The sequence below is a fragment of the Rhinopithecus bieti genome, unplaced genomic scaffold (genome assembly GCF_001698545.2).
Source record: "Rhinopithecus bieti isolate Rb0 unplaced genomic scaffold, ASM169854v2 scaffold_42745, whole genome shotgun sequence".
Classification (NCBI taxonomy): Eukaryota; Metazoa; Chordata; class Mammalia; order Primates; family Cercopithecidae; genus Rhinopithecus; species Rhinopithecus bieti.
In genome coordinates, this window is record NW_016819184.1 from 4,051,408 (window position 1) to 4,074,999 (window position 23,592).

At 40.0% G+C, this 23,592-nt stretch overlaps 1 protein-coding gene and 1 long non-coding RNA gene across 3 annotated transcripts in view; one reads left to right on the forward strand and one right to left on the reverse strand.

The window, feature by feature from the left end:
* The window catches only part of EDRF1 (erythroid differentiation regulatory factor 1), a 45,961-nt gene that overhangs the window by 10,083 nt on the left and 12,286 nt on the right, over positions 1 to 23,592 (reverse strand). Inside the window, 18 exon segments of the mRNA XM_017858637.1 lie at positions 169 to 320; positions 1,110 to 1,225; positions 4,462 to 4,615; positions 6,692 to 6,841; positions 7,015 to 7,173; positions 8,785 to 9,008; positions 11,457 to 11,675; positions 13,605 to 13,805; positions 14,152 to 14,340; positions 16,430 to 16,580; positions 16,892 to 16,963; positions 18,989 to 19,194; positions 19,197 to 19,214; positions 19,217 to 19,247; positions 21,023 to 21,134; positions 21,464 to 21,572; positions 21,652 to 21,744; positions 21,747 to 21,798. Coding sequence (XP_017714126.1) covers positions 169 to 320; positions 1,110 to 1,225; positions 4,462 to 4,615; positions 6,692 to 6,841; positions 7,015 to 7,173; positions 8,785 to 9,008; positions 11,457 to 11,675; positions 13,605 to 13,805; positions 14,152 to 14,340; positions 16,430 to 16,580; positions 16,892 to 16,963; positions 18,989 to 19,194; positions 19,197 to 19,214; positions 19,217 to 19,247; positions 21,023 to 21,134; positions 21,464 to 21,572; positions 21,652 to 21,744; positions 21,747 to 21,798 — 2,408 coding nt within the window.
* LOC108519559 (uncharacterized) lies at positions 1,720 to 22,317 on the forward strand. 2 transcript variants are annotated; one of them, XR_001882658.1, is made up of 6 exons: positions 1,720 to 2,090; positions 4,940 to 5,546; positions 9,017 to 9,166; positions 12,294 to 12,462; positions 17,312 to 17,471; positions 22,208 to 22,317. It is a non-coding gene; the product is annotated as an uncharacterized LOC108519559 (long non-coding RNA). The 2 variants fall into 2 exon arrangements; XR_001882657.1 differs by lacking the exons at positions 17,312 to 17,471; positions 22,208 to 22,317 and adding an exon at positions 12,604 to 12,783.

Here is a 23,592-nt window from a genome sequence, read left to right on the forward strand (position 1 = left end):
GAACTCCTCAACTCAAGTAATCTGCCTGCCTTGGCCTCTCAAAGTGCTAGGATTCCAGCTGTGAGCCAGTGTGCCTGGCCACTAACTTTCCTTTATATTGTTGGTAGAGAATATTTTTATAGGTAGGGTGCTGGGAAAGAAATTCCTACAAAGAACCACTTAATTTACCTTGTTTTCTTTTTAGTTGAAGATAGCAGTTTAATGGACTGAAGGAGAAGAAATGACAACCGAGACTCAAATATACTGAGGAGTTTCATCACTTCTTCTCGATTGAGACTAGGAGAAGCATCAGCAGCTGGAGCAGCGTCACCACTCTTAGGCTAAAAACAACAACAAGTTATTTTCCTGGAGCTACCCAACAGCTGTAGTTTCATACCGTATCAAGTGATGGAACTGCAGTTTCATTAATCCAATAAATGTTTAACTGTAAACAAACAGAAAGCACACCTACGATCATTCTGATAGACTAAAACACATAATTAAAATGTTCTTGCCCAGAGAGGCACTTTTGTGGAAGAAATTAATCCTGACTTTCCAACATTAGACACAACACGGAAATGTGTGGTACCACACAGGATTTGACCAAGCAGGGCTAGAAGAGCAATAGGTGGGTGCACCATGGGGGCTGCAGGAAGCTCTTACAACAGCAGAAGGTAACACGAATGCTGGAATGCCCAGAACACGAGAAATTCCTTCCTGAGGAGCCTGCTTAGGCCCATTCACCATTCAACCGCTCCCAGGCATTTTAATGGAAATTACAAAGGAGGGCACAGGCCTTTTCTTTTCAAACGTAAAACAAAACAAATTCCCACCAACAGCAACGAAAAAACTTGAGACTTGATAATTTGCTAACTATGGTCTTGTTGAGATATACTCTTAAAAAGATTTTAAAATACTTGCACATTAAAGAAAGGAGATGAATACTTCTACTAGGCAAATATAACAAATCACTGTTAAAATGTTTCAGCACACAGCATATATATGTACGTGTGTGTATATATACACACATAAAACATACACATACGCACACACATAATATGCCCACTATGTACATTCACTATGTAGCTTAAGACACACAAAAACCAAAGACAGTCATTTTCTCCATTTACCTGGCCAAATTCTTCTACAAGCTCCTTCTGGATAAGCTGGAATGCGTGCTCGGTTCTCACCATTATATCAAGAGCCCCAGATAGTGTTTTCAACTTTCCAACATTGCTATTCTGACCTAAAGTGTTAAATACAAAATGTTCATTTCTTTAATATACATCTAGAAACCCATCTAATGTTAATGTATTAATGAAAATTCAGACTTTGAAAATGCTATAAAGGAAGCTAATGAGAATCTTAATTCTTCTAAATCCAACTTCTGTTTAATAATATTCCCTTGAGAAAAATACTAAGTCTGAACAAAGCAATAAATAACCATTGCCTCCCCGCCTCACCGTTTGGTTTTGTCAGGATAGGCCACTTTTCCAGAACAGGAGCCTTAGGAGAAGGGACCAGCGGAAAAGAGTCTGGGGCTCGAGGCCCACCTCACAATTTACCAGCTGTGTGGTCAAGTCACATAAGCACTTACTATCAGCTGTCATACTTGTAAAATAGTTTCTTACATTTCTGTTCAAAGGCAGGAAGTCAGACCAGATGAACAAGGTTTTGTTTTATTCTAGAGCCTTCTGAATACAATTTTTCTACAGTTATCAGATACCACAACACACCTTTGTTCCTGTTCTCCTATAACTCAATCATGTGTGCGGTGGTGTGCAGTAGAGGATTCATCTTGTACAAAGAGAGGTTTGGTCTTTGTCCTTGGCTCCCAGAAGGTAATCACTAAGTCCTTGAAATGTCCTGCCCGGTAAGAATGCCTCTGTTTACCTGGGGGGGCCTTGGGTCACAATGGATAGTGTAACAATGGGATTTACTGTGGGGGCTTTGGGCCCCAGGGTAACAGCGCCAACCTCTGGAGGCACTGGAGACAAAGATCAGCCACGTGGCAGTCAACCATGTCTATGTGACCAAGTTCCAATGAAAACTCTGGACACCAAGGCTTGGATGAGCTTCCCCAGTTGTACATGCATTGATTTATACACTTGGTGAGTACTGTCATGCGCCACTGCCAGGGTGAGTTAGTACTATCTGTAACTCCAGCAGCAGAGGAACTGCGAGCTCGGCGCTTAGAACTCTCTACAACTCTGCCTTCCAAGCCTCTTCCCTTGGCTCATTTTAATGTACATCCTTTCAATGTGAGAAATTGTAGCTGTAAGCAGAGCAGCTTTCAGTGAGTTCTGTGAGTCCTTCAGCAAATTCTCAAACCCGAGGGTGGTGTTGGAGACCGCTGACAAACCTTCAGTTAGTGTGAGAAGTGAAAGTGGTCTTGGGGACTCCCCAACTCTGCAGGTGGGGAGAGAGTAACTGTTGCCTTCTTCCTTTAAAGCATAATCCCACACTTTCTAAACAACTTATTATCTTTAAAATCAATGGGTAAATGTGATTTCAGCATAGATTTGGCATCTGGAAGACAAGCTATTGATTATGTATGAAAGTGTCGTTGGGGCAAGGACCAGACAATATAGACATTAGGAAGGGAGATCTGAATCCTATGTACTAGGAAAAAAAAAAACCACTGGGTAAAATAAGATAGAATAAAAGGTGTCACAACCTAGAGCATTTATTAACTTGGCTTACAAAACCCACAAACCTGGCTAACAAAACCCTCTAAAATATTTACATTATTTTCTAAAGTACTCATAGTAGTAAAACATTTAAAGGAGGGAATTAAACACGCTTATCATCTTAGCAAATTGTTCCAGTATCTTCCAGCACTTTGGGAGGCTGAGGCAGGAGTATCGCTTGAGCTCAGGAGTTTGAGACCAGCCTGGGTTTATAACATAGAGAGACCCTGTCTCTACAAAAGATTTTTCAAAAATTAGCGCCTGTGGTCTCAGCTACTCAGGAGGCTCAGGATCACTAGAGCCCAGACGGTAAGGTTGCAGTTAGCTATGACCATGCCACTACATTAAAGCCTGGGTGACAGAGTAAGACTCTGTCTCAAAAACAAAAAACAAAAAACAAAAAACAAAAAACCCCAACAACAAAAAAGATCTTGATCATTCTAAGGAATTCAAACAAGGCAGAATATTCAAAGGTGCAAGTGAAAACTGAAGATCACTCTCCCCAGACCTTCCCCACATCAAGAGCTACTGTTAACTCTGGTGACTGTCCCACACATCTAGCCATGCATTATATGCGAACAAAAAATTAATTTTAGTAAAAACCACTTTTAGAAACTGTTTTAGATAGGTAATACATTCCTCAAATTTACAAGGTCCAAATGGGTATGCAGTGAAACCCTCCTCCTGGCCTTGCAGGTTTCCTCCCCAAAGGGAACAACGTTACCAGTTTCTTATGCATCCTTCCAGGGCTATTGTATACCTGTGTAAACTAAGTCAAACAGATTTAAAGTATTAATCTGATTTTACAGAAGACTGAAACACTAAATGAACTGCTGCACTTCAAATAATGGTTTCTTGCTTCCTGACCACACAGGAGATATTTCTGAAAAGACTCCTCTGTGAGAGAGGAGAACAGATGAGTAAGAGAGAGAGGGGGAGAACTTAGGAAAAATCATTAAGTGGTTGAAGTATCTGCTTACTCCATGCCATGGAAAATAACATAAGAAACCATTCTCACTTTCACCCTTCTCTATCTCCCGACTTATCTTTACCTCGGTCAGGCTCTACAGTAGTATCTGTTCTGGAACCACAATCCAAGGGTCAGTTCTATGTTTAAAGGGTTCAATATGACCCACTACTCCTTTACTGTTGCCTCTCCATTCCCAAATTTTTCATGCCGATTGAAATCTTTGGGTTTTTTTTTCTTGTTTTTTTTTTTGACACACAGTCTCGCTCTGTCGCCCAGGCTGGAGTGTAGTGGCATGATCTTGGCTCACTGCAAGCTCCACCTCCTGGGTTCAAGTGATTCTCCCGCCTCAACCTCCTCAGTAGCTGGGACTACAGGCCTGCACCACCACACACGGCCAATTTTTGTATTTTTAGTACAGACGGGGTTTCACAATGTTGGTCAGGTTGGGCTCGAACTCCTGACCTCAGGTGATCTGCCCGCCTCAGCCTCCCAAATTGTTTGGATTACAGGCGTGAGCCACCGTGCCTGGCCGATTGAAATCTTTAACTGTCTAAATTGATTTGTCAATTTTTTTTCCAAATAAGGGGTCATGGGACACATCTCAATATTTCTAGTCACTGAACATAATCTAATACATTTCTCTAAGTTTTAAAAAGCACTTCAAAAGTGTAGAGATTTCTCCCCTCCCTTCCCAAAGTCATTAACTATGGGGCAAATTAAAAAGAAAACAGTATTACTTAGATTCACAGGCCTGCCTTACTCTAAGACAATCCAGCACTAACCCAATGCATACATATCTGAGAAATGAAAAGTAAGACTTACTGGTCATCTGAAATTCAGCAAATGCTACTCTCTCTAGCTGTACTCTCAGCAGTTCGCAGGGAGCATCTTTGAGCAGCTGAAATAGCTTTGCGGCCTTGCTGTAATGAAGATCGGCCAGCACCCGGTGTTGTTTCCTGAGGTGTTCGTCACCAACCTAGAACCAAACCAAAACAAATCCTTCACGGTAACTACTTCAGGCTTCACTAAGTGCTTCTTAGTTATTTTTCCCCCACTGTAGGCCTTACTAGATCTTATTAGTTTTAGCTTTTATATTGAGGTCTTAATCCATTTCCTTTCTTTTTGTTTTTGAGACAGGGTCTTGCTCTGTCGCCCACGCTGGAGGTCCAGTGGTGCAATCTTGGCTCACTGCAACCTCCGCCTCCTGAACTCAAGCAACTCTCCTGCCTCAGCCTACCGAGTTGCTGGGATTGCAGGCACCCACCACTACTGCTTGGCTAATTTTTGTATTTTTTCGTAGAGATGGGGTTTTGCCATGTTGGCCAGGCTGGTCTCGAATTCCTGACCTCAAATGATCCGCCCGCGTCGGCCTCCCAAAGTGCTGGGATTACAAGTATGAACTGGAGAAGCTTTCTTTCCACTTCGCCTTAGGAAGTCCTCAACCAAAATTCAGGTTTCCTCAGATGACCTAATATCCTGAGGGCAAAAGCAAGCTTAAGGGTGCCCAGACGATTCAGCAGAGGAATAGTCTTCCAGCAAATGGTGCTGGGACAACTAAATATCTATATGCAAAAGAGTGGGGAGGCCTAGGAGGCGGAGGTTGCAGTGAGCTCGGATCGTGCCACTGCACTCCAGTCTGGGCAACAGAGTGAGACCCTGTCTCCAAAAAAAAAACCAAAAAACCTTCTCCAGTTTAAGCTGTATCTCAAAAGATGATACTTTTCAGGATAAGGGCAACCCAGAAGTAAACTCATGCCAAAGGGACTGTAAGGTAAGTAGCCTCACCTTGCAGGGGAGGAGGATCAACAAAACACACAAAAAACATCACTGAGGAACTAGAGGCCCAAGACTCGCAGCAGAAGCCAAGCAATCTCTCCGAAGGCAGGCGCCTTTATCCTAGGCCTCAGGTAATTCTCAGAAACACAGGAATCTGGGCAGCAGGATTAATGTACAATGCTGTTGGTATTCATTATTTCTAATAGCATCAAACTGGAATAATCCCAAAATTCAGTAATCATAGACTAGATAAACAAACTACGATATAGTCATTGAATGACTACTGAGCTGAGAAAATGAACAGCTACCTGTGCCAACACAGATGTATCTCAAAAACATGATGTTAAGTGAAAGGCAGTAAGCCACAGAACACCAACAGCAGATTCGTTTTCCCATGCTCACCACAGGGCACAATGTAGACATACCGTTTAAGTGGCACAGCACAAAAAAGGCATAGACAAAGCAGAAATGTTCGGACAGCAGTTCACCTGAGTGGACGTCAAGGAAGACACACCAGGGAGGGGCACATGGGGCACTCTGGAGGATTCCTCCATTCCTCAACCTCCAGACAAGGGACACAGGGGTTTCCTTTTATTCTGTAAACTGTACATATGTTCCACATGTATTTTTTTTTCTTTTTTTTTTTTTGAGATGGAGTTTCACTCTTGTTGCCCCGGCTGGAGTACAATGGTGCGATCTCGGCTCACCGCAACCTCTGCCTCCCGGGTTCAAGTGATTCTCCTGCCTCAGCCTCCTGAGTAGCGGGCATTACAGGCATGCGCCACCACACCTGGCTAATTTTGTATTTTTAGTAGAGATGGGGGTTCTCCACGTTGGTCAGGCTGGTCTCGAACTCCCGACCTCAGGTGATCCGCCTGCCTCAGCCTCCCAAAGTGCTAGGATTACAGGTGTGAGCCACTGTGCCCTGCCTGTATTTTCATATATATGCTCTATTTTACAATAAAAGATGGGAGACTAGGACTGTAAAACTGGCACTGAACCATTACTATAAAGCCTACCTACATTTTAAAAAACCGAAGTAACATACCCAGGCAAATAGGTAAGTTCATAAACTAAGACCCAATCAAGTAGAGTAGAAAAAAATACATGGTATAGGTGAGAGGGAAAACCGGCTACACTACAAGTTTTTCTAAAGTAGCTAATTAACATAGATTGCATTTAAAATATATATGACCATGTTAAAACAACAAAAACAAAAGCACCCAAAACACTTTTCAACTGCTGTGGCACTGTACTTAACTTGGACTGACAATACCTGATTCCTCAGACAGCTGTGGTACATGGAGGCCAGCCTGTGATGGATGGTTGCAGCTCGATACTGACAAAGGGGCTGCCGAGCAGACATGGAATCCACATCGCAGTATTTCAGGGACTTCATCATGGCCTCACTGACTTCTTTTTCAATCTGTTTGTTTAGTTTTTTGAGGGGGGAGAAGAAAACAAGCTTGTAATCTGACTGTAGGAGTTTTTAAAACGTTTAAATACTGCTTATTCAGGAAAAGACAACAGATGCTAAATATTTGTTAAACAAAGGAATGAGACTGAGAACTTATTTTATAATCCAGCAAATATTATCACCTGCTCCTGAGCTTTTCTAGATAATGGAGCATAATCTTGCTGTAGAGTTGCCATAGTAAAGTAAGTAGTGGACAATTCCCAGTTCACTGAATCCCAAACAGCTGGGTGTATGTCTCGTGTTCCCAATGACCTCAGCGCTTTCAAATAGTAATCAATAGCCTGCAAAGGAGAAAACAGTGTACATTTCTGACTCAGCTTAAACATATACCAATACTGCATTAAAATAAAACATACTTCATAACTACCCAGATGTTAATTTAATTTGGGGATAATTTATCAAGGGGCAATATTATGAGGAAATGAAAAAATAAGTCAGTGAAAATATTTCAATGAAGAAAGTTATTCTGAGTAGACTGAAGACCACTCTGTTCCCATCTCAAGGCTACAAGAAGCCAGTCCGTGGTGCTGCTTTCTGACTCAGGCTGAACATGAGGATGCACTTGTTTCCTTTTTTTTCTTTCTTTCTAAATGAAAATTACAGTTTCTATAACTACAGATTAAAAACTTACCAAATTTTACTGTAAAAAGAAGTATCTCCTCCTACCTTGTTACCCCAATCCTCAAATACATGGCCATTATATTGAAACCAAAAACAAAACCACACTTAATATCCCAGCAATAATTTCTACATTTCTGGTGTTTATTTATTCACTCTTTTCTGTGTATATATAAATTTAAAAAAGAAAATCAAAAAAGGTCACTCATTTAAAAATTTATTATGCCACCAACATTCTTCACTAATGTCATTTAAATGGCTTCAATCACTCCATTATATGAGTGCTCATATCCTTGTACCCTCTGCAACAGTGGGTGTGACCATTTGTCATAAAATTTGGCAATCTAATAAATAAAACTCCGTTTTGAGGCCAGGAGTTTGAGACCAGCCTGGCCAACATGGCGAAACCTCATCTCCACTAAAAATATTATAATGCCAAAATGAGACAGACATGTTGGCATACGCCTCTAGTCTCAGTTAGTCAGGAGGCTGAGGCATGAGGATCGCTTGAATCTAGGAGGCAGAGGTTGCAGTGAGCCGAGATTGCGCCACTGAACTCCAGCCTGGGCAACGGAGTGAGACTCTGCCTCAAAAATAAAGAAATAAAAATAAATTTTGAAAATTTTCTTTTATATATATTAGCCATTTACTTTTTAAAAAAAATGTGTACATTTTCTGTTCAAGGTTATTTGCTCTTTTTTCTCTTTGGGTGTTTCCAATGATTCTTGTTTTTATATAGCAAGAGTGTATTAACCTCTCATCTGTTAATAACTATTTTCTCTAGATTATGATTTGCTTTCAATTTCACTTTCTGTTGTGCATTTTTAGATCTTTTTTACACATTTGTGCATTTTTAGAACTTTATTTTCACACATTTGAGTTTATTCAACTTTTACCCAGGATTTCTGCTTACTGTGCCATGCTGGGAAAGTCCTTCCATAACCAATCATACAAGCCTCTACCTATATTTTCTTCTAGTACTTTTACAGTTTCATTTTCTCCATGTCAATCTTTAATCCATTTGACATTCATGCTCGTTGTACAAACAATTTGCAGAATCATCTTTTCCTTTCCAATTCCACATGTCATCTTCAATACTCAATTCTTACTAGTCTTAGGCCAGGTTCCAAGTGTTTTCATGATCTGTCTAGTCTTGTGCCATTAGCAGAGTTTAATTATTTTTAGTTTTGTAATATTTTAGTGAAACAATGGAAAAATGTAAATAAATGACAGGTATGAATGGATGAGGCCCAACATGTAAGCGAATGTGTTACCTTATTATAATATAAGCCTTCTTCTGGTGAAAATTCACGTTTAAATTCATCACCTGCACCACAGTGCGCCTGTGCACAAATTCGCATGAGTCTTCCCGTGTTACATAATAAAAGGGCGGCATTTGTGGCATCCTCAATTGACTCAAAGTTGTGAATTCCCTTTTCAAAACAAGAAAAGCTTTTTTTCCACAACTGTTGCTCGGCAGCAGACACAGATTTGCTCACTTTACAGAGAAAGAAAGAAAACAACTGTGTAAGCAGACATCAGTGTAAACCCTAGCACTGTCTTAAGAGGAGGACGGCAGTGACAGGAGTGTGGTGGCGAGCCAGTCACCTGCAGCCAACCACAGCTCATTGCTCTCACCATGCCTGTTACATGAAGGTAAACGTGTCCCTCAGAGTTCATATGCTGAAGCCCTAACCCCTAGTTCCTTACAATGTGACTACATTTAGGACAGGTCCTTTAAAGATGTAATTAAGGTTAAATGAGACTGTAAGAGTGGGATCCTAATCCAGTATGACTGGTGTCCTTTTAAAAAGAGGGAGGGACACCAGGGGTATGCACAGAGAGAAGGCCCTGTGTGGACACAGTGACAAGGCGGTTATCTGCAAGCCAAGGGAGAAGCATGAGAGGAATCCAACCCTGCTGCCACCTTGATCTTGAACTTCCAGTCTCTGGATCTATGAGACAATAAATTTCTCATTTATGTCATCTAGTCTATGATATTGCATTACAGCAGCCCCAGCTGACTAATATAGCTTGATGAAGTCTCTCACCATCCTGCTCCGCCTCACCCAGGATGGGAACCAGCCCTTTGCCCAACACATTCATGCTGTATGCCTCGCCCGCCCATTAGTCACTCAGTAGCTGTCTGGGGTATCAGATCGACTGTTATGATATCGCTGTGCTTTTGTACAAGTAACCCTTATTTTGACTTAATAATGTCCCAAAGCACAAGAGTAATGATGCTGCCATACTGTTGTAAATGCTGTTAATCTTTTACTGTGCCTAATTTGTAAATTAAACTTCATCACAGCATGTATGTTCAGGAAAAGGCACAGAAAAACTCTCCAGTTTCAGGCACCCACTGGGGATCTTGGAACTCATCCTCCAAGGATACGTGGGGTCTACTGTACAACACTTAAGTATAACCCTCTTCACTATTAACCAAATGATATTCAAATAAGCAAAGAAAAACATCTGAGCAAATTGTCATTCTGTGAAGATCCAAAAGCATGGTTCCCATGGAGTTTGAAGAGATTACAACCCGTGTTGTATCCAATTTCCCTAGCTTCCTGACGACCACTTCCCAGGTTCCCTCACTGACTGTCCCTCCAGATGCACCTTAAATGCACAGGTTCTCCCACTAGCAAGGAACTCTTTGAGGGCAACATCTGTATCCCTAAGTGCCAAGCATTATTCACAGATCAACAGGCACACAGGCTGGGTGCAGTGGCTCATGCCTTTAATCCCAGAACTTTGGGAAGTCAAAGCATGAGGACTGCCTGGGGCCAGGAGTCTGAGATCAGCTTGGGCAACATAGCAAGACTTCATCTCTAAAAAAATTTTTTTTGGGAGGCTGAGGTGAGAGGATTGCTTGAGCCCAGGAGTTCGAGGCTGCGGCAAGCTATGATTATGCCACTGCAGTCTAGCCTGGGTGACAGAGTAAGACCCTGTCTCTTAAAAAACAAAAACAAAAACAAACAAACAAACAAAAAACCAAAGGCCCACAGATGTTCAGCTTACCTGCTAACCTCAGTTCTACCTCAGCCCCTTTCTGTTCTCTCCCTGTGTCCAGCCTTTACATTCTCATCTATTCTCACAGCTTCAACTATTACCTTTACGTGAATGGCTCTCAGTCTGTCTCGATAGCCCTACAGCTCTTAGCACACTTCAAACTGACTACTAAATTATACCTTTCACATACACGTTCCATAGTGAACTCAAATTCAACATGGGCCCAAATGATTCACCATCTCACATCTTACTCCCACATCTTACTTACACCATCCCACATCTTACTACACCATCCCGCATCTTACTACACCATCCCGCATCTTACTTACCCACTATCCCCCATCTTCCTCACACAGGCCTCTTGCTCCCTCTAAACGTACACTTGCACCCTCTGAGATCCCTGGCTTCTTCCTAACACCGCCTCCTCGGTCTAGAGCACCCTCCTTTCCTCACATTTACCAGCTGACACTACACACCCCGCACCACCCTGCTCAATGACACTTTCCCAAAAGCCCTCTAACTTATGACCTCCACAAATGTCTTCTTTCCCCAGTCTCCCATTATACTTCATCTGTACTCATCCACAGCATTCTTTGTGTTCCTATCCAGCTTCCCAAATGGAGAGAGGACCATATTCTAGCCAGTTCCATATCCAACACACAGCCTGGCACATGATTGGATGTCCCATTTGCTTCTAAATTGATCAGATGGACTGAGTACAAAAGTGAGAATGAAGAACATTGAAATAATTAATTCCAAGGGAAAAATCATGTTTTCCTAATTCTATTTCTTAAAAATAATAAGAGGTTCTCTAACAAAGCACCTCTTTATGACATAAAATCAAGTGCCACCGTTCTTTGCTTAACTCATACAAAATTAGCATAATTTTCTAAGAGAACAGGCAATAAAGAGAGGAATCTAAAGAAATACTCACCTACTCTCTCACTCTGTAATGCAGCAGCCTGATTCATGTAAAACACTCCAATTTCATTTCTAATGTTACCCATTCTCTTCAATACTTGTACATAGTGTTCTGGATTTTGGCTTTTCAAGTCACTAAATTGCAAGATTTCATTAGCAGCCTCATAACATTTACAACTAACAGAAAGTTGACTTTCTAAGTCTGTAGACAAATCAGTTGCCCATGCAAATCCTGAAAAGAAAAAAGGGATACATCAATGTGAGTCATGTGATTCCTTCTTCCTCAGTATCTACACGAACCTGAGATTCTAAATTCTAAGTAATAAAAAATGCAATACGGTATAAGTATACTAAGATTCAATCAATACAACAATATTTAAGTTTCATAATAAAGATCTCTTTATTTATAAAATTATATTTCTTGGGATATTAATGTTGGATAAAAATATTTTCCTGCCTATGAATATCACACAATTCCTGTGATCCAGGTTTTCCCAGGTACGCTTGTTTATTAGGGCAGACCTAAAGTTGTCCACTAACACAAAGTTGTTATTTTTAATTAATGGAAATAGTTCTTGAAATAATGTGTCAATATGAACTGTAAGTCACTGAAGAAGCTGCTACAGATGCCCTCAGAAGATTAAAAATGCCATCAAAGTGGGAACTGGAGTAAAAAGAAGTATTTAACTCGAATTGCTATGATGGGAGTAGTAAAAATACACTGAGGACTTTCCTACTACATCCACAAAAAATGATCATTTGAGAAAGACAGAGAGAGGGGAAGAAAGGGCAAAGGGCAAAAATACTAGAAAATAACACATTTTCCCTCTCCCCCCGCACACCCCTCCAGCTGTGGACTGTCTGAAACTCTGGGAGACAAACATCAAGTAATATCTAGTGTAACAATTTAAGAGCATAATAAAACAACCCCATGAGACATCACAGAAGCACCTTCAGAAGACTCATCTTTTACTTCGTTCCCTGTCTTAATGGCAGCGTGCTCACACAACTGTGCTGAGGTAAGAGGGAGGGATAGCGCTGCTGCGGATCGGATTACTCTATTTCCCAGTTTTAAAGCCTGATAATTCCAAACACAGTGACATATTCAGTAAGACGCTGGCTATGAACTAACACTAAAAACAATGATCACTTTATTTCAGCCCCAAGGAATCATTCAGAAGGTAATGAACCATCTTCATCAACTGTTATACCTTTCAAAAGGAAACCCATGGCTTCGTTAGCTGCCTACAAGTGTTACCTAGAAGAACCTCATGAAAAGAAGAGTGTAAAAAGCTGACACAAGGCCGGGCGCATTGGCTCATGCCTGTAATCCCAGCACTTCGGGAGGCCAAGGCGGGAGGATCGCTTGAGTTGAGGAGTTTGAGACCAGTCTGGGGCAACATGGTGAAACTCTGTCTCTAATAAAAATACAAAAATTAGCCACGTGTGGTGGCGCATGTACTAGTCCCAGCTACTTGGGAGACTGAGATGGGAGGATCACTTGAACCCGGGGGTAGAGGCTGCAGCGAGCCAAGATCGCCCCACTGCACTCCAGCCTCCTGGGCAGCAGAGCAAGACTGTGTCTCTAAAAAAAAAAAAAAGTTGACACACAACTGTCTTCATATCTTACTTTATAGTTAGTTCTAGTTATATAAACAGTAATTATAAAATACTTAAAAACCATTTCATACAAATACACAAGATTATGTTTAATTTTAAAATTAAGAAACGAATAAAACAGCAGGCCAGGCACAGTGGCTCAAACCTATAATCCCAGCACCCTGGGAGGCCAAGGTGGGCGATCACCTGAGGCCAGGAGTACGAGACCAGCCTGACCAAGACAAAGAAACCCTGTCTCTACTAAAAATACAAAATTAGCCAGGCATGGTGGCGCATGCCTGTAATTCCAGCTAGCTGGTAGGCGGAGGCAGGAGAATCGCTTGAACCCGGGAGGCAGAGGTTGCAGTGAGCCAAGACTGCACCATTGCACTCCAGCTTAGGCAACAAGAGTGAAACTCCATCTCAATAAATACATAAATAAATAAATACAAAGCAAATATCAAAACTCTAATATTTCTGTCCCTTTTCTGAAGACTCAAATAAGCATGAGCTAGACTGCATAGTCCCACCATGAACCACGTGGTCCAAGTCTGTGGCACACCTTGGCAACTGGACTCTCTGTGAAGGCTATGCAGGATCTCCTGGTCTTCTTTTGTTTGGTAATGAAACTCTTCAAGGTGTGCTGCTCTATTATTTGCATTCTGGGCCAGCATTAGTTGGATATCACCACAAAGTGTCAAATATTGAGAGAGAAACAGCAGCACTTCGGAAAGCATATTGGTGCAGAGGCAGCAGTAAGTATCTGTTTAGAAAGCGCGGGAGTAAGAAAAAACACAAATGCAGAAAAAATTAATGACCACAGGAAATATGAAGAAACTGTGTTATCAGCAGAACACTTTGTACCACTGTAGCTATTGTTTATTTTATGTCCAATAATACATATTACAGCTTCATGTATTTCAAAGCAAAGAGACGTTAAACCATTGAGCAGAAACTAAAATAGAAGGTAACACACACAGGATTGGAAAGAGTCATTTAAAAATAAAGATATACAACAGAAACAGGAGTAAACTTCCACTGTGATTCAGCTGCCTTCTCTGTTCTCCTTTCCCAGTGCCTAGTAAACATATTCATGTACAGTGGCTTACCATGGCTTTGCAAAGCTAATTTAATGTAGCGTAATGCTCTTCCATATTTCTGAAGACTCATGGCAGCATCAGACAAAACATAATAGGCCTTCGATGACTTGAGAATCAGCTGAAGTTTCATTTTATGTTGCCAAGAGCCAGGGATCATTCCAGATAGACTGGAATAATTGCCCTTCTGAAGGGAGCCCACTGTGACATGGACAGAAAAAAAAGACAGCACACTTGACTGTAAGTCTCACGCACAAAAAATATTTTCTGTTTCTTGATAGAAACACTCTAGACTTAGGTGCTATTGTGACAAGACTGGTAAATATTATGCTTTACTGCTTAAACACACTGGAGTAAAACGGCTGTGTTAAAAGACTCTCACTTGGGAGTTCCAAGGCCTTCTGCTTCCCTGACATCGGCAACTCTGTCATTCTCTTCTAGTGTCACTGACATAGCTAACCTCATGAGTGACACCTGTCTCCTTTCTCCAGTCTATGTGTCAACCTGTCAAAGTTTACCTTCCTACAGCACAGCTTAGATCATTGTGAAAGCCTGTCCTCAAACATGAAAATGGCTTCTTCCCACTTAGCTTAGCCTAAACTAGTTGCATGTTTCTCAGTCTCACTTTCTACTTGTCCATCCTACTACCCCGTCAGCCAATGTTAAGTTACTACTTGTCACCTGTAAAGATGCCTGTTTTTCCTATCTCCCATCTTAGTTTACTGTTTCCTCTATCAGGAATATTCTTTATTTAAAGTCCAACCCATCACTACCTTCTTTATACTCAACAAATAATCATTTTTGTGGCAAGTACTGTGCCAGGCACTGGAAACATATAACTGACATGAAGTTATATGGCCTCTATGCTTGATAACATAAACCACAACAAAATATGTAAAGTGTAATTAACAGAGAAAGAACAAAATACTGTGGAACATTTTGCTCCACAAATAACAGAAACGCACCCCCCTTTCCCCCAGCTTGAAGGTTTCTCATTTTTTAATCAGCTAGAACCCAAGTCTTTCAAGGCGATGAAAGATACTTAGTCTTCATTATGGTTTGATGTGTGTATGGATTTTTTTCCTCTGCGGATATAAGCATCATCTGTGAGTAAGAGATATTGTGAGAAACTAAAATTAAGTAAGAAGTTCTTGTTCACAACTGTGTTTGTGTGTGCATGTGTGTGTAAAACCATTTAACGCAGGAACTGTGACATAAGGCAGGCTCACAGGACAAAGTGGTAAGAGAATCAAGTAATTCTGATGGAGAACAGAGGGAAGCATGGAGATTCTGAGCTTGAGCAGGATTTTCAACAGGAGAGACAGAGAAGGAGGAAGAGACAGAAAAGGCATTTCAGAAAAAAAGAATGGCAAAAGTCCTGGTGTGATCTCCTTACTGCCTATAGGCTGAAGCCTGGCATACAAGCATGACTACATAAATGCTGGGGAAATAAATCTATTCCTCTCCTACCTCCACCATGTTTGTTCAGGAAAAGAAGGGTCCAGAAAGCACTTCCACTGTGATTCAAACGTATTGCAAACATACAGGCTTTCTACATTTCTTTCTTTCTTTCTTTCTTTCTTTTTTTAACACTTGAAACTGATTTAAAAGGGGAAAGAAATAAGGTTGGAAAAGAAATACAACTTAGGTTAAAATAAAGAAGAAATTCACAGCTTCTGCTTCAAAGTCCATATGTTCTTCATGATGTTATATTCCTGAAGAACAAACTAGGTAATTTAAAAGTGACGTTTGTAGCTTATTCAAATGCTGCACAGTAACAACAGCCTACACTTCTATAGCGCTTATTATGTACGCTGTTCTGAGCACTTTACATATATTAACCATTTAATCATTCTAACAACCCTTTAAAGAAGCCATTATTATCGTTTCTATTTTGAAAGAGATAAATAGTGACTCAAAGTGGAACAACTTGCCCTAGCAAAGCCAAGATATGAAGTTAGGCAGTTGGGCTCCTAAGTCTGTGGCACCTACACACTCCAGTGCTTTTACTGAAGCAGCAATTTCTGAGAACTCCACCAGGCTGAGGCATTAGTTCCTCATTGTGGGTAACGGGAAGATGCAGGCTCCTTATGTTCTTACTAGAAATGTCCATGAAATATCAAAATATCCTTTTATATTTCAAATGAAACAGTATTACCCCTACTTCCAGTTCACGTATCTTTTTCTCAATGCCTTGCAATGAATGTCTTAATTGACATAAGTCTGCTGTTGATAAAGAACCAGTATATTATTCTATTGAAGGCCTTATTTGCACATCAATTCAACTTACTTTTGTCCAAAAACAAGGCCATCTGCTTCTCTAGCCCCTCGGGACCCCCTCTTGTGGATTCGTCTTCATATTTTAACGGGATTGGAGTGCTGGGGTCAGCTGCTGGGAGGTCGCTTTCTTTTTTGATGCTGCTATCGACAGATTTTAAACCCTTCAAAAAAAGGAAAAGCATTCACTATATACCTAACTTCAGGTCAACTGAAAACTAAATATAAGACAGTATCTGGACTACTGAATATGTTTAGAATTTAGTAATTTAGAAATTTCCATCTCAGAAACAGACTTTTAAAACTTTGATCTGAAATATTTCGGAAAATGAACCTGATTATCACTTTATGCTTACAGAAAAAAAAATTGCAGCAGAACACAATTCGGAATAACATTCAGACACCAACAAACAAGTGTAATTTGCATATCAAGTACCAACTTTACTGAAAAAGTGAAGACTAAACTTAAACTTACCTCTAGAACATAGCTCAGCACAAGTCTACAGCGCTCTTCTGTGTCATGGCAAACTGGAAATGCACAACTGGGCTTGAGGAACAAACATGTAAAATTATGAATACACTACCAATGTATTAAGGTCAACATATTGTTTTTGTTGAAGATTAAATTACTGCAAGCATTATCAACAAAATCTTGCTTAAAAGATCTTACAACATATATGTTGCTTTAAGTACTTATAATTTTAAATATAATTCTACTATGACAAAAAAGCAAGAACTAGAGTAGTAATGTTTTAGACAAATATAGACCTCATTTAGTAGGTCAGCTCCACTCATAATTAGCACCGATACTAGGCAAAACACAATTAACAATTAGCGTCAATTTAGAAATAACAAGTTTCACTAATATTCTTGTTAATTTATTTGCTTAATTAAGGAGCAAAACCAGCTAGCAACCTCCAACTAAGAAGGATATTACGTGTAGGGGCTTCTGTGAAGCATTTCATTTCGCTGAATCCCGTGGGGTTGGAACGACTGTTCTCATTGCACAGAAGAAAAGCAAGCACAGACAGTTTAGCAATTTGTCTGAGGACACGGTGAGTGAGTGGGAGCTGGGACTCTGGAGCTCATGCTGACTGTCCATACTGCAAAGTCATTCAATAAGGATAAGGAAAGGCCAACTAAAGACATGTTTATATGAATACTAACACTGCATTTTTTGAGTGCTTCAGATACTGACAGAAAGTGCTATCTGTGAAAAATAGTGACACTAACTCATTACATCTTTAATTATTACCTAATTGTTCCGTTAAGTCCACGGCCTAGTGTTACAATGCGGTACTCCATATACATGTAACTTTTGCAATCAATGACTATAACCAGAACATTTTTTCACTCCACTGTGGACGTTCAAGCTGAAAGTGAACTAAAATTTAGATGGACAGTTAATGACTTTTTCCTGCAGTCATTGAGTCAAATATTTACTGAGCACCCATAATGTGTTCTAGACATTGGAGATAGAGTGTCTATACCTGCAGGGAACTTACATTCTAGTGAAGCAAGACAAACATAAAAATAAGAACTTCAGGAACAGATAGGCTCCTTGAAGGACAAAAAAGTAGAGCACGCTTTGGCCAGAGTGGTCAGGGAACATCTCCCTGAAGAGGCAACATTTCAGTCTACACTTAAGCCTTAAAAAAGGCAGCCATGAACAGACCTAGGGTAGGTACATTCCAAACAGAAGCAACAGAAAATACAAAGGCCCTCCAATGAGCATAATCTTGATGCTTCTGAGAAAAAAAAGGCAGCATGACCATGATAAACCAATGGGGCAAGTGAAGGTCAGAAAGATGGGCAATGTTTTAGGGTGACAGAGATAGCCCCTCAAAAACTTGCTTAAAGTTTCCATCTGAAAGTTACACTCAGTGCTTAAATTAAGAGGTTATCTGTAAATACAACTGTATTTCAGTTCAGGAAACAGCCAGAACTCTTAAGGTTGGCCTGGATCTAATCATAGGGAGATGGTATGCTGAAAGGTATATACTGCCTGGAGATACACTGATGGTAGAAGGACAGTCAGGGCAACCCACAGAGGGAGAAATCTGTCTGGTCCTCTCCAGGGCAGAGACATGTCCAATACGGCAGACATGACCACCAGAGTCACGAAAAAAGTACTGTCTTATATAGCACAGCGATAATGTACCAGATCTCACCATACACAGCTCCAAGAGCCACCTCCTTCTCTACCCTAATTCTATGTTCACCAAGCAACCTATATATGTAATTTCCCAGCAACCCCAAAACTGGACAGAAGTGCCCTAGTAAGGAGACAAGACTATGACTACACACTGGTCACTGGAGAGGAAAATCCTTCACATAAGAATAGACAGATATCTGGTTTACACATCTGTCCACTATAGGCTTGCATAATGTGGGTCAGTTATCGTGGAACAATACTATAAAGCCAAGTTTTAGAATTCAGAAAACTAATGATTATTAGATGCTGGACCACGAAAGATTTATTGAAGCAATGGTATCTTTTGAAGGGCTAACTATATTCGATTAACAATTATGTTTCCTTGATAACAATTTAATATAAATTCTAAAGGCTTACTCTAATTTGATGAATAGATTTGTATTTTTCTGGTACCGACAGTTCTCCAACAGACTTGATTATAGCTACTGCTTTGCTATCATCCGATGGATCAGAGCTGGTGCTATAGGATCCATTTTCATCACTGTCGGGCATCTCTTCCTCCTCTTCACTATAACTTTCATCAGAATTCTCGTTTAAAGGAGATTCTGAATTTTCTTCCTTTTAGGTTCATCCAATTGAAAAGTTCTGAAAGCATGTAATTGGCGGAAGCAATAATCTTATGAAAAAGAGAGAAATATGTGTAAATTACTGTCATAAAAAATACATGAATTTTAATACCATACTAACAAATTTTAGAAGGAGGTCGGCACACCGGCTGTTTCCACCATATAGACTGTAACACACACAGAAATGTTCCCAGTTCAAAGCTACCAATACTCTGGGTATGCTCCACAAAATCTTTATAGGTTGACGCATTTCCTATTTCCTGAAATTACTCCACCTTGAGCCCTCTCTCTTAAAAGGTGTCAACTGAATTTCACTGGAGACAAACAAAGGCTTTTGAGTATAGAGTGTCATATCTAAAATATTAACAAATATTAATACCACCCTATACCAAGTGAGAAACCAGAATTTGTCCTTACAAACTATAAATTAATTCAAGTTTCTCTATAATAGGCAATTAATATTTATTATACAATCTATGGTTCTAAAAAAAAAAATTACATTAACAAGGGAAAAGTCCATTCTGATATCTCTTAAAATTAGCATTTATATACGATCATTTATCCCATTCTATTATTTATCAGTTCTTAATCGCAGACAATAGTCTTAACACCATTTTCTAACATCCACATAAACCACTCAAATTCCACTAAACACTGCCACCTCAGTCAGCAATTAGATATTTCAGTCAGAAACAAAATGTTTTACTATTTTTCTTCAAAAAAATTTCTGAGTTTGGTCTAGCATAATCTTTATCTCTAAATCAAATACGGCTACAATTAAAATTACTTTGGCTCTTCGAAGAAAAATTGCGTATCCTACATACCTTTACTGATTTGAACAGGATACAACCATTAGCCTTACAGTGAAAAATAAAGTTATGAAGCAAACAACCAAGGGTAAGGATGGTATAAAATTGTGGGGAGCATGACTGAGGGAATATTTTAAGAGATGCTTTTTCCCCCTCTCTTTAAAACAAATGTTACTAGCTTTTATTTAAGAGATGCTTTAATATCCTTAAGTGTGGAATGTGAACTCTTATTTATATTAATAAAGTGATAACAAGGTCTAATAGCAACAAAACAAAGAACTAAGAGCACTACTGTTAGAATTCCATGAGTTCTAAATTTATTGAGCAGTGCTGTTTAAGAGAAACGTAACATGAGTCACATACGAAATTTTAAATTTTCTAGTAGCTACATTTAAAAAGTAGAATCTGTGGAGGCCTGGCGCGGTGGCTCACGCCTGTAATCCCAGCACTTTGGGAGGCCAAGGCGGGCGGATCACGAGGTCAGGAGATCGAGACCATCCTGGCTAACACAGTGAAACCCCGTCTCTACAAAAATACAAAAAATTAGCCGGGCGTGGTGGCAGGCACCTGTAGTCCCAGCTACTCAGGAGGCTGAGGCAGGAGAACGGCATGAACCCAGGAAGCGGAGCTTGCAGTAAGCAGAGATCGCACCCCTGCACTCCAGCCCGGGTGACAGAGCGAGACTCTGTCTCGGAAAAAAAAAAAAAAAAAAAAAAGAAGAAAAATCTGAGAAATTAACTTAAACATATTTAATCCAATATATATAACATTGCATTTCAACATGTAATATGTACAGATATCCAACCTTCAAAATTCAGGGTGTATTTTACACTGACAGCACGTCAATTCAGACAAAGCACATTTTAAGTGATCAACACCCACATGTCATGTGCTAATGGCTACCACACTGAATAGAGCAGTTACAGAATAGGAATCGGGAAGCTTTACTGTCCAGGTAACAATTCCCTGTTAGAATGCTGGAACTGTTTTAGAGAATACAGAAATGTTACTCTTACTTGAGGATGCCTGCTTTTGTCCAGTAATTTAAGACAATTAAGAAGCAACGTTCTAATAGTTCCATAGTGTTTCTTATTTTGATTCTTCTTCATCATCATGTTGCAAGCAACCCTAAAAAAAGAGTTTATATCAACTTTACTGCCCACCATTCATCACTGTCTGCAAGACTCAAGTCTAGGAGTGCTCTTGTTTCTTTCCAACAAAGAGCTGTAAGAAACAACAAAATATTACACTTTACACTTTACCCACCACCCCCAAAATGTTTACACTATTGTGTCATAAGAAAGCTGAGTAATATTTGGTACAATGTGTATTTTATATCTTTCCCGCTACTATGAAAACCTAAAAGCATTTAAAAACCTTGGTTTGGATACTGTGGCTGTATGCTTTAAAACTTTACATAAGGCTACTTCTTCATCTAAAATTCTTAAGGCACTCACTTGTACAAGAGAATGGCCACTGGCATTGTGAATGGATTTTGGTATTTGTCTTCAGTTTCTTCACAAAGAGTAGTGAGGTCATAGAGCTTCACTATATCACTGCCACTTGCTGGAAAGAAAAACAAGCCTCATTTTATAGCAGTTACCCAAATCAATTATTGTTCACTCAAGAAGTATTAATAGCTTACCTTTAAAGAGCCAATAGGTATGTCCTTCTTTGGTACAATTAGATTTCAAAAATGATAAAATATTCTGTGCAATGTCTTTTATGACTTTAGTAGAAAATTAGAGTTTTCCAAATTGGGAATTTCTTCTGTCTTTATCATTTCATATTTCTGTAAAACACAGACAGATGGAAAGCAGTTTAAGAGAAAACTCGAGGAAACAACACCTTTCTTTTAAAAAAGCAACCAAATGCAGAAGTCCTGCAAATAGAGACCTGTGTAGCATGAAAGCGTTTAAACCCGTGGTTTTTAATCTGTTTTCTGCTGCAGCCTCCCAAAGGAATCTTATCCACCCCATCAGCAAGGGCAGCTCACTAGTGGGTAATTTCAACAGAGAATCACTATCAGATTTAGAACCTCAGATTTAGGCATGATCTGATTTCTGTTCTAACATGGAACAAATCATACTGAATACTGTTCCTCCACTTTAATGTTTTCAACTGGGAAGATGGTCAATTAAGGTAGGCTTTACCCAGCAAGATTTTAAAACACATGTATTTCTGGCCTTTTCTTTTGCTAGATACTAGAGTCGGTGGCTCAAGGAGAATCATCTAGGAAACGTTTCTGGCAGACACTTCTCTTCCCTTATCTATGGACTTTACTACTTCACAGGGATGGAGCAGACGGGTATGGGGGTGGCAATACGAGTAAAGGCTTCATGGACATTACTACCACTATTTTAAAAGTGCCTTTGCATTTTTCTTGTTTGTCTTCTGTGCACACTTTCCTAAACACCTCCTACCACATTTTCTGAAGTACTCTAAAACTAGAAACTTTAAATCAACTGGAATGTAAGACCAAACAATCGTCTGAGGTTGATTTTCACCCCACTTTGTTCACTGAAGTCCCCAATGTTGATTATTTCCTTCCTCAACACTCCTTTCCCATATTTTAATCTGCGCTATTCTTGTTCTCCTTCTCTCTCTCTAAATGCCCTTCTATTTTTATCCCTATGGGGAGAGGCTCCAATGCCTGATTTTCATAGATTCCCAGGTGACGAAATCTGACAGTATCTAGGTAGATGATGCTTCAATTTATTTCTCTAATGGCTGCAACTTCAAAATGCTCTCTAGACATTTTTATACTTTCCTCAAACTGAACATGTGACAAAAACATACTATCTTCCCTGTCTAAACCAATTCAACATCCTCATCTCACTAAATAACACCACCATTATTCTAGCCCCTAAACCCTGGAATCCCCTTTGACTCCTCTTCCCCTCCGCCTTGTTAACGCTTTATCTGCCTCTCTCTTTTCTCCTGCTCCCCACTCCCACCCCAGCCTCCCACTAAATGTTGCCATTTAGGGAGATGGTCTAACAGTGGTTTTCAATCAAGACTGCAAACCAGAATCATATACCAGACTTTCTGAAAAGACAAGAGGTGCACATCCTACTGATACTCGATCACTGGGGGCCCAAGCAAGAACATTTTTTAAGAGACCACAAGTGATTCTGATGCACAACCAGGTTAAGAATCACTGGGTTGGAATATAATGGTTCAAAGCATGTCCTCAGCCAGAGAGAGGCACAAAGACTGGCACCGCCACTCACTACTAAGGTGACCCTGGGCAACTCACTTGAGCTCCTTGATCCTCAGTCTCTCTTTCCATCAAATAGGAATAACAGCATGTGAGGTAGCTAAGAAGATCAAATAAGGTAAAGCATTTAAAGCATTCAGCAAAGTGCTGGGATCAAATAAGCACTCAATAAATGCTATCTATTCTTACCATTGTTGATTCTTAACAGCTCTTCTCTAGTGGAAGTACATTATACTATTTGCAAAATGGTACAATGCCTCCGGTTTTCTTGTCTCTAAGTCCTCCTTGTTTATCCTATATGCTATCTCTAAATTAATATTCTAACACAACAAATTTCCCCTCCTAGATGCAAAGCCTTCACTGATT